At 42.2% G+C, this 11,626-nt stretch overlaps 1 protein-coding gene across 1 annotated transcript; it reads left to right on the forward strand.

Moving 5' to 3' along the window:
• Positions 1-453: 453 nt before the first annotated feature.
• On the forward strand, positions 454-10,030 carry LOC127500502 (claspin). The gene is given in 25 exon segments (XM_051871672.1): positions 454-696; positions 1,171-1,282; positions 1,982-2,325; positions 2,416-2,580; positions 2,670-2,726; positions 2,802-2,874; positions 3,544-3,646; positions 3,744-4,234; positions 4,365-4,387; positions 4,389-4,554; positions 4,731-4,885; positions 4,965-5,173; positions 5,250-5,302; positions 5,550-5,734; positions 5,889-6,399; positions 6,487-6,547; positions 6,655-6,748; positions 6,966-7,069; positions 7,193-7,354; positions 7,674-7,795; positions 7,881-8,008; positions 8,083-8,200; positions 8,398-8,474; positions 9,286-9,447; positions 9,708-10,030. Coding segments are annotated over 25 exon segments (3,816 nt in total). The 5' UTR covers positions 454-672; the 3' UTR covers positions 9,825-10,030.
• The last annotated feature ends 1,596 nt before the right edge of the window (positions 10,031-11,626 follow it).

Raw genomic sequence — 11,626 nt, forward strand, 5'->3', positions numbered from 1 at the left:
TTAGGAACGCCACATGGTTCAGTTTACCATCTGAATCCAGGGAGAATCTGCGACGCGCCCTCTAATTTCTGTTGTAAGTGACATTTGGCACGTGTATTGATGATTATATCAAATTAATTGTGAATTTCAAAAATCCCTAATAACTGAGAAACACTCAAAACACTGATGTGGACGGGTTTTTTTTTCTCTTTTCGTTATTTATTATATTAACAGTGCACATAAGCACATATGTTTTGTGAGGGAAAGATCCTGCTGCCCCACAAATGCCAACTGGCCTTATTTGCTGGAACTCTGTTGTTGTCCATTTACAGTCAGCATTGACCAATCCTGCGCGTTATTGGTGTTTCAGTGCTGACAGTCCTGTCCAATCAGCACAGCCCAAGAGCGCCCAACAACTGTTCATCCAATAGCGTGGCTCGAAAAGAATGACGGAGACAGTTAAAGAAAAGCGCTCGAGCCCAGCGCGCGAAGGCTGAAGTTCCATTCGTTCACCGCTATCGGGCGGGAGATGTCCGTGTATGTTTTGGCATCGTAAAAATAACGTTTACTCTTTGACTTTATGAAGTTTTGAATATAAAGATTTCGCTTTCTATGTTTATCCGTCTTTGGAGAGACTGCCTCGTGCGATTGATGTAGTTTTGTACCGAATAAAGCTCAAGACTCGACCTGAAGATGAGCTCTCTTCTCTCTGAGCGGGTAACGTATCCGAGCGCAATAACAACAAAATACTTCCAAAATACATCGAAATGACTACATTCGGCGAACAAGTAAATGTTGACAACTAATTCACCCAACAGGTGATAGAAATTTTGAATGAATTCATCAGGTTATTTGTGTTTAGCTAGCCAGCTTAGCTATTCATCCTGTTCTCTCTAAGGTGAGGCCAGAGGGGGATTCTCTCACTTTATCTGCTCTTTATGCTCGTTGTTGCCCGATGTCGAATTTCTTTTTATTATATTCTCTGTAGTGTTTACAGCAAACGAAAAGAGCAATAAATACAGTGTTGGTAGCTTTCTGCTTGTGATATTTATGTAGTCACCAACGATATTTACATTCTCTCGTGTTTTCAAAAGCGCGCGATTCATCAAATTGAACGTTATTGGTTTTATTTTTGCACTGGTAGTCTGTCAAAATAGTATAAACGTGCTTTTCAAATGTTATATTTTGTAGCCTGTAGATCTGAATGAAAGACGAACAGCTGAGAGTGATTCAGACAGTGGCATGGGTTCACCGCCAGAGGACGCTGTGATTGACACGAACACCATCACTGAGGACCAACAGGGTAAGACGGTTAAAGTCACCATGAAATAAAAATTGACAATTCTAATTTGATGAAATATTGTAGTGTTTATTATAAATTAATTATCTCACTTTCACAAGGCAACATTTCTAAATGGACCAAAATTAGTTAATACGTGTCAAGTGTGAGTAAACTCTCTTCTCATTGCTCCAGGATTCAGCTCCTAGCGGTCATCAGTCACTTCATCTGTATGTTTGTGGACAGTTCTGAAATATGTTCATCCAACCAAATTTCAGGCATTTCGTTCCGTCTTTGCTCCAGGTTACTCCACGATTCATTCTGAGAGGCATTAGCAACAAACACTGCTGCTTTTCATGCAACATACGTAATGACCCATCATATATTGTGATACAGCCTGATCCGCTGGGCCGTTGGGTTGGATTGCTTTCTCACCACAAGCGAACCTCATTCAGGGGATTTCGGACAGATTATTTTGATGCGGATCAGATCGCGATTGCCTTGTTCATATATGCCTAAATGAACCGAACTAAGGTAGAAAACGCACCAGGTTCTGAAACAAACGCTTTAAACGAGCCAGGTGTGAAACGCCCTTAGTAGAGAATCGACTGTTTGAGGATTTGACGCATCCCCACTGCTTTGATAAATGAGCAAAATGAATTTTGATTAGTGACACCTGAAATATATTGTGTATAACATCTTTATCCAACCATTGTGTTCCAGATTCAGATGAAGATATCGCTGTCAGTCGGAAGGGACGCTCTCGGAAGGCACTGCAGGACAGTGACAGCGACGGGGAGCAGGAAGAGACCGGAATGGCGAATGCTCTGGTTCTGTCCGAGTCCAGCGATGAGGAGACGAAGACCGAGGAGACAGAGAGCATCAAAAAGAAGCGAGGGAAACGAGTATCTCGTATCTCAATGGATAGTGATGAGAGTGAGCCTGAGAAAGCGGAAGTTCAAATTAAACCAAAAGAAGCGAAGAAAACGAGGGAGAAGTCACAAAGACGCAAAGAAAAAGAGAAACGCAATGTTGCACTTGTAAAACGACTGAAAGAGAAAACCGAGGTGGGTGTTTAGATCATTTAACAACAGTGACCGTTTCACAACAATTATTTGTTTTAGTCACTTCCATTTATTTTTTTTCCCTGTTTTAAGGAGGCCCTTCCAACCAAAGCACTTAATGACAGCGGCTGTCTGCTCGGAGACTCGGATCTGTTTGACGCCCAGTTAGAGGAAGACTCTGACCATCAGTTGGAAGGTGAAGAGGAAGAGTCTCTAGATGCCATCCGATCAGCTGTGAGAAAGAAGGCCAAACACAAAGTGAGCGCAAAATTCAGTTTTCCATGTTGAGACAGACTACGCAAATCTGAATGCATTACTAATGGTTACTTATTATTATTTATCTATAGCCTCATCTGTCCGAGTTCAGTGGAGACGAGGAGCAAGAGAACAAGCCACAGCGAAAGGTGGGAGTGCTCAATGTCATACGCTCTCGTTGATTGTGTTAACTTGTGTTTTTACTGAACAAATTGTGTTTTCAGGAGAGGAAAGCAGCGAAAGCCAGCAAGGAGGCAATCAAGCAGCTTCACAGTGAGAGTCAGAGACTGGTGCGAGGTCAGTCAGCCGCCACATCTGCTCAGCGTTAAATAAGTGCAATTACAGTCATGCTTTAGTCCGAATGTTGCCCGAGCGGTCAAACTAACAGACATACACTACTGGTCCAAAGTTTGGGGTCTGCAAAGTGTGTGTATAATTAAATTTTTGTATTACTTTTAATCAAGGATGCATTAAATTGACCCAAAATGACAGTAAAGACATTTGTAAAGTAAAACAAGATTTTCATTTCAAATAAATGCTGTTGTTTTGAATTTTCTATTCATCAAAGAATCCTGAAAAAAATGTGTCACAGTTTCCACAAAAATATGGAGCAGAATGTTTTCAACATGGATAATAATCATAAATGTTTCTTAAGCATCAAATCATCATATTAGAATGATTTCTGAAGGATCATGTGACACTGAAGACTGGAGTAATGATGCTGAAAATTATATATATATTCACATAGAAAACGGCTGATTTATATTGGAATAATATTTCACTGTTTTTACTGTATTTTTGATCAAATAAATGCAGCCTTGATGAGCAGAAGAGACTTCTTCCAAAAATCTTACTCCAAAGTTTTAAATGGAGGTGTAGATGGGCCAAACAGCATCAACAGCATCATCATCATAATAATAATAATAAAATTAATTTCTGACATTGCTTTCTCTTACACATTTGCAGAGTCCATGCTCAATCTGCCGTATCACATGCCAGAGCCCAAAAGTATCGACCAGTTCTTCAAGAGAAGACCTCGTCCAGAGGGTCCTGCCATGGCTTTGCTCAAGTATGAGATTAAAGTCTTATCAGTTCTGAACTCATTTATCTCATATACAATTTTACAGTAGAAATAACCAATATAATCTTTCTCACCTGTCCTCAAGGTCTGCCAAGTACCAGGCTTGTATTTTAGAGTCTACTACACATCTACCTCCAGACCAACCCACAACACCTCAGCAGGACTTTAGTCCTCCAGCAGAGTCATCTCTGGATAACCAGTCCTCCACTACATCACTGCCTCCAGAACACACAGACACCAGCACTCGCCAGGATGATCCTGCTAATGATGGCAAACCACAGACCTCCAACGAAGCACAAGTAGAACATGAAATGAGCACTGACGAACCCAAACCTGTGGGTCAAGAGAAAGACACTCCCATTGAGCAAGAAGCTGAGGGAGCTAAACATTCAGACAAGGATCAAGAAAAGCAACAAGTCTCCGTTGATCAGGCTCAGACTTCCCCTCATGTGCTCAAACCTCGAAAGGATAAACTAGCCAGACTAAGAGAGCTTGGTCTAGATCCTCCTCCTGTGGCAAAGTTGTGTGCAGATGATGGTGCTTTTGTCCAGTTGGAGCCGCCTCAAGAAAACCCAGGTGAGATTTTGGATATAATTGTTTTAATTTGCTTCACCCCTTCAATTGATGATTTTTTTATATATATATATATATATATATATATATATATATATAATATAAATAAAATATATGTGTGTGTGTTATACAGCTCTGAAAGCATTACAGGAACGCTTTCATGAAGCACATCCTGCCTGCTCCTCGCCCTAAACGGGAGCGCACATTGCAGCTGAATGTGGTGAGGAAAGACAGCGCCCCCTCAGGACAGGAAGAACTACACTCTGAATCAATCACGATCACTGTCAATGAGGGAGAGGATGAGCCTGCAAAAGTCAAACCAGGTACAATCATTACATTTTCCACACAGGGCTCCACAGTGTGAGCGTTTTCATTGCTTTCCTAAAAGTTCTTGATGCGCTCCTAAAATGTTGAAATTAGGGAAAAAAAGCCCTGCCACAATGCGTTGATTTGCAGGTATAGCAGCTGTTGTAATGTCTTCTTTCTTTACTCTCTTTAGGTGAGAAACTGGTGTTGTTGAAGTCTCGCTTGCAACAAGCCATGGCCATCCGCAGGAAGGAGGAGAGGGAGCGCAGAGCTGCTCTGCATCGCCTTGACAATGAGGATTGTGACGAGGAAGAGGAAGCAGAGATGACTGAGTCAGAGGATGAAGAGGTACTAGAAATAGGCATTACTGGTCATGACTTCTCACAATTCATAGTCCTATATTAAAGTTTGTTCCATTCCTTTTCAGGGTGTTGATGAATTGTTGGGGGGTGGTGGTGGTGGTGATGATGAGGAGGAGGAGGAGGATGGAGAGGAGGCATTGGACAAGGAGGAAGGTGAAGATGAAGTTTCAGTGAAAACCTGCCCCTCCCCGGGCTTCAAGAGTCCCTCTCCATCTCCAGCAGACACTGATGGAACATTGATGCTGTTTGCCGGCAACTCCTGTTCCCGCACAGGGTACGTGTTCGTTTCATAATCCGGCTGCAACACGCTCTCTGTAGTCCATACTAACTGAATGTGTTGTTCTGTCCAGGGATGGTGTAAGAAGGTCAGAAGCTGCTGCCAATGAAGCAGACAATAAAATGGGTGAGTGCGTATGGATATTAAACACTCCCGTTTGACGTACTGTAAACTCTAGCGTAAAGTCTTGCAATAGAATTGAATCATGAAATTTGTTAATGCCCAGCACTATTTTTTTTTTTTTTTTATAAATACCTTTTACATCCTCTGTTTTATTATTATTAGTATTTATTATAGTATTATTTTACTTGTTCTGGTCACACCTTCAGTATCAAATATGTGTCATCAGACTGAGATTCGGTTCTCTTCACAGAGGAGGATGACGCCCTTTCTTTGGCGAAGGACAGCAGTCATAACAGTAGTTTTGAGCTGATGGGCTCGATGATCCCATCATATCAGCCGGTCAACAGAGCTGCAGGAAGAGGCCTGTCCAACAGCGTGTTCCGCTCTCCCTCTCCCTGCCTCTTCAGGCCCAGCTTCCTCGGCTCTGCCTCGAAGGTGAGGAGCTCTTACTTGACATAAGTGTGACTTTATATGATCTCTGAATTCATTTGCACATGTGAATACTTATTAAGGTGCAGTCTTGTAATCTTGAATCAGAATAACTTCAGGATAATTTAACAGATACTTAATGACTAATCTTCTTCTTCAGAGCTCGGGTAAGATGTCCGAACCCTCCCTCTCACTCCCTGTGGAGGATTCTCAGGACCTTTATGCTCCCTCTTCCCCGAGCGAGTCTGCCGTCCCTCCGGCCGGAGATTCCCAGGGTCGCTTCTCACTGGAGGAGGACACACACTCCCAGCTACTGGATGCCGATGGCTTCCTAAACGTCGGCCCTCGCGGTGTGCCCAGCCGTTCCCACAAACGGCAGCTTATACTAGACAGCCTGGATGAAAACGCCATGGACGCTAACATGGGAGAGCTCCTGGGGCTGTGCTCAGGGGCCTTCGGATCAGGGCGGACCCAGCCTGGAGCAGAGGACGAGCTGCTGGGACTGTGCTCTGGAGCTTTTACCACACAGCCTGAAGACCCAGTCGAGAAGCCCAGGGAGAAGAACAAGACCTTAGAGCCAGAAGAGCAAAGAGGAGAGAGTCACGGCAGCTCCGAGGCAGACATGGACCAGCTGCTGGCTCTCTGTTCTGGCAAGTTCACTGGAAGCCCGTGTAAGTCTTGCTTTATTGTCTATACTGAGAGTGAACAGAGACATGTTCAAGTTTTGTAGGTAACAAACTATTCTATAACCCCTTTAGCTGCTTCTTCACTGCGATCGGTCTCCAGTCCTGCCTTTGAAAAGCCGTCTGAAACAAACAGGTACCAAACTATAATCACTTTACATGGATTCTAGTTCGGCCTCAAAGATTTGTTTGTATTTTGTCCCTCCAAATGCTAATTGCTTCTAACTGCGCCCATATGGTCAGGAACAAGAACATAATTGAAGAACAAGAGGAAGAGGAGGAGGAAGCCGACTGTGAGTTCCGGCTCCTGTCAGACGTGGACAGCCTCAGTGAAAAGGTGCTCCATAAATATAAAATACTCCGTTTTCTTTGCCCAGCGTGGCGACATTAGTTCAACCTGTGACATGGGACTACCTGTTTGTCCAGAAAATGTGTCTAGGTCATTTATGTTTTGTGATTTTTGTATGGTGGCACAGAAATTACACACTGCAGCTAAACGTGTGAATGTTTGCCTGTATCTGTTTGTGCTGTTAACAATTTGTTTTTATTTTAAGGAGGAAAATGAGGATAAATCAGATACTGAAGACGAAGGAACTGAGAATGAAGAGGATGAGGAACGGGAAGCAGTTTTTGGGCGACGCCCTGGCAAGAAGAAAATGTAGGTCTATTTTGGATTTCAGAGAGATTTCTGAATAATGTAACCATTATTTGAAAGCATTTTAGAGGGAATTATTGCTAACAAATACATTTTATGTGTATATTGGTGTTTGTGTCCCAACAGCCATATGGCACAGTTTGTGGAATCCGAGGCGGAGCTGTCTGGCAGTGATGTGGGCAGTGAGGATGAGGATGATGACGGTGGTGATGAATACGAGGAGGAGGAAATACAGGAAGAGTTGCCATCTGATGAGGAACTGATGGACCAAGTTAACAAAATTCACATGTAAGAAATCCTCTTGATCCTCCACTGACTTTGAGTTGCTCTTGAGTAGGTGCTGGAACAGCCGAGTACTTGCACTGTACAGTTGAATGCACAAGTGGGCATGTTAGCTGCTGCTAGAAATTGTTGTAACATCAATGTGCCACATGGGGAAGTCAAGCTCAGTAGGGTACTTCCATCATGCTTTATCATCAGTCAACTACAAAAACAAGTGTTGTAAAAACCCTAAACCTGATTGTTTTTAGACGTAATAACTGCACTTCTCCTTGTACAGACGTCATGGTCTTTCAGGAACATGAGGCTCATTATGTTCTCCCTACAGGAAGCAGATCTTAGATGATGATAAGCGAAAACTGCGGCTTTATCAGGAGCGTTACCTCGCTGATGGCGATCTGCATTCTGACGGACCAGGACGAGCTCGTCGTTTCCGCTGGAAAAACATCGGTGAGTTCAGCTTGTGTGTAAAAAGCTTAAACACATCAGTCTACTCCAGTCAGCTGCTTTCATTCAGGTTTTCTGTTTTGACCAGATGATAACTTTGAGTTTGACGGAATGGGTCCTGACGGAGATGAGGAAGAGGAAGATGAACAAATCGATCAAATGGAATTGCAAAGACGTAAAGAGCGGCTAGAGAGGGAACAGTGGTTGAGAGAACAGGTGCGTGTAAGAAAGAGATCTGTTTTGTGTTCATGATCGTGTCGATCTGGTCTGACTCGGATTCTGTCCTTTAGACTGAAGTTCAGGCCAAAAAGGGAGAGGATGCAGATGATGAAGAAAAGATTGGAGAAGAGGACAGTCAATTTATGAAGCTCGCCAAGAAGCTAACGGCTAAGACCCTTCAGAAGAGAGGTGCCCACATGCACCGTCATTTCTCTTAACGAGAACAAGCAAAACTTACATTTCAGAATCAACATTCACTTATTTCAGGTTTTCTGTGGCGTGTTTGACCTACTGTAACACTGATTTATTATTTGTTTAGACATTCTGCTGGACAAATAAGTCAAAGATATTTAAACTGTATTGACATGTTGTTCACCTGTTTGCAGACGCTCCAGCTGTTCCTCTGCAGGAGAAAGCAGCTCCCAATACCAACCAGTTCAGAAAGCCGTTTCAGCCCACTGTGGTCAGTAACCACAGCACTCCTGTTCTCTACTTCCTGTGTAAATTTAGTTTATAGAGTGCAACAGTGGATTTCTGGAAGTAAAACCTGTTCATTTTCTCTATAGGGAAATGAGTGAATTATCTGATTTTTAATGATAACTTATAAACAGTTAAAGACATGAGGTTATAAAACGATGGTATTTGCTTCTGTTGAAGCCGTTAGCCTGAATTATTTCAACTTATTTTTAAAATAATCGTGTTTAAAGGCCAGTTCACACTAAGAATGATGACTATATCAGCGTCCACACAAGACTGTTTATTATAAGCACTGCAGTTTTGTCCTCCATCTCTTTAAATGCTTGAGTTCTTTAAAGCTGAATGGATTCTGATTGGCTGTTCCATCGTTTGTTTATATATATATGAACTTAAACTATATTTTAAGTTGATTTATGTATACAATCAACATTTTTAAATAAGCAGTTTTATATTCCTACATCATTTTTAATTTGATTATGCTGTGATGCTTCATGGGATGCAGTTCTTTCCGTCACTAAAGCTGTTCAGTTCAGTATTGTGTTTTTGTCTTTCGTCCTGAATTTCAAATACTCAGTTTGTAGATGGTTGCCTTGATTCAAGGCCTATAACCCTTTAATTTTTTTTAAATTTATTTATTTTATCCAAATCGGAGAAATGAATGGAAAAATCACTTCCGGAACCAGCACCGCTGAAAACTGTTGCTCTCTATTCGAGTGCCGTTTTATAGTATTTCTTATAGCAGTGCCGCTGTCAGATTGCCTGTAAGAGCACAATGATTGAGTTTTTCTTGTCTCCAGGTCAAGAGAGGCTCATTACTCAGTCAGCCTCGAGCCGTGTTGCAGAAGTTGGCGTCCATCTCTGACAGCAACCCTCTGGCCCCTCGTAACTCTCGAGGTTTCCTCTTCCAAACCCTGTCGCCGGAAAAACAGCCCCCTGCATCAGAGGGACTCAGAAAACAGGTACGACTCATTTGATCATGTTAATTACGCTTTACAAGGGCATTTTACATTTGCGGAAATAAACCAGAGCCAGGAATTTTATTTTATTTTTAGCAAAAGGAAATCTGACTGTTTTCTTTGCATAACTCTTGAATGTAGTTGTGCCACTGGATGGCGCTGTAGTCTTAGAATGATTGTTTATCATTTAAGACACTAAACTCAAGGTGTCTCAGCACTAAGATGAATGTTTTATTGTATAATGGAGAATCATGTCTTCACAGATGAAGAAGAGAGGACAGACAGACTCTCCTGCCCCTGCTGCCAAACGCCCGTGTCTCACGAACGCCCTCAAACCTTCAGGACCTCCACGAAGTATTTTCAGCTTTCTGGAGAACTGAAGATTCTTCCAACCTTCCCAGTATTACTAACAATTAGTAGACAGTTATATTTGTCCCATTGTCCATACTAAATGCCATGATGATCTGGATACGTTTAAAGCTTGCCTTGTTTTAGACTGTATTTGTATCATGTACATATTGTGATTTGTTATGATGTAATTTTATTTGTTTTTATAAAATTGTAAATTAAAGTGAATTTTAAGTCATCACTGCTATATGCATTTTTACTGTGTTTCATGCTTTTCCCTCTGGCTGTGAATTTCTCCTTTCTAACCTGCTTTAAATGAAGTTTAACCAGATGAATGTCGTGTTATCAGTGATTTTGACTGGGGTTTTTGTATCTGTAGCCGGTTTTGTTAGTGATTCTGATCAGCTATTTCTGAACCTCTAGGTTCGGAGTGAAGGGTTCCTTTTTTTTTTTCTCCAACCTTTCTTCAGGCTGTATTGCAGTGGTTCTCCAGCAGGGGTCTGGGGAGAGGGCCTCAACACTTCTAAGAGGTCTTCAAGATGATTTGATCACTTAGATGTTTATTTTTATAATGGATATACATCTTTCTAGTCATGCCAAGCTCTGAAATATTTTATGGGGTAGAGATTGTAATGTTGCGGACACTGGGGGGTTTTGAAGTCAAAAAGGTTGAGATCCACTGCTGTTCTTGTTTAAGCAAGCTTAGGTTCCTGCAACATGTTGAGCCTCCATTTTATTTTAACCCATGATCTCTAAAACATGCTCTTTTGAAGATAATTGACCTTGTCAAACTAGAAAACTAATTTGTTTGTGTGTGTGTGTGTGTGTGTGTGTGTGTGTGTGTGTGTGTGTGTGGGGAGAGCTCCTGGGCAGCTGGTTGAATGTGCAGTAGCTGCCACACTGGATCTGCGAGCTGGCGTGTGACAGCAGTGCTGGAGCGAGTCCCTCAGGGTTCTGTCACTGCTCAAACCGCTGGGACTGGAGACGTGCAACTGAACTGAGGGAAATGGGTCATAACTGCAGGCTGCTCGCATCCAAACAACTGCTTGTTTTCTGGCAACGGCATGCTTTTACTGCAAGTGATCATGTATGTGGCTTCTTGTTATTTAGTGGTATTTTCTTGCTCCAAACCTGTAACGTTTGAACTCGTACAGCAAGTGTTAAAGCTCATGATTTTCTGAGGCGACATCAAGCTTCTCCTGCTCTCATCTTCATTCCCGTTCCTTCCTCAGATTGTTTGCTTGATGTAGATGATTTTCCATGTGACGAAGCCGCGGGCAGGCTTTTTATTTGATGTATTTTTCATGTGTTAAGGCTATTATTGAGAGATGGAAGGGGGGTGAGACTAGAGACAGCCTGAAGGTGCGACACTTGAATGGGGATGTTGTTGGACGGAGCGAGGAGGGGGAGACGAGAGCTCGTTTCTGTCTCCAGCAATTGCTTGTCATGGGATAGGGAGGGAATGTACTTACTGAGTCTGTCTGATGTGCAAGAACCAAAACAGTCACACAGTGCCTCATGATGAGCCATCACAGACCTACAACAACAACTGCTGGCCCATTATAGGGATAGATACTGTGTAACCCAATATAACCCAAAAATGAAAATTGTCATTTACTCACCCTCATGTTGTTCCAAACCTGTATGAATTCATTTCTTGTGCTGAACACAAAAGATATTTTGAACAGTTGATGAGCCACATTGACAAAAATTTACTATGGAAGTCAATGTGGTCCATCAGCTTTTTGGTTACCCATATTCTTCTGCTGAACACAAAATATATTTAGAAGAAAGAAATTCATTCAGGTTTGGAACAACTTGAGGGTGAGCAAAT

Source organism: Ctenopharyngodon idella, chromosome 19, assembly GCF_019924925.1.
Source record: "Ctenopharyngodon idella isolate HZGC_01 chromosome 19, HZGC01, whole genome shotgun sequence".
Classification (NCBI taxonomy): Eukaryota; Metazoa; Chordata; class Actinopteri; order Cypriniformes; family Xenocyprididae; genus Ctenopharyngodon; species Ctenopharyngodon idella.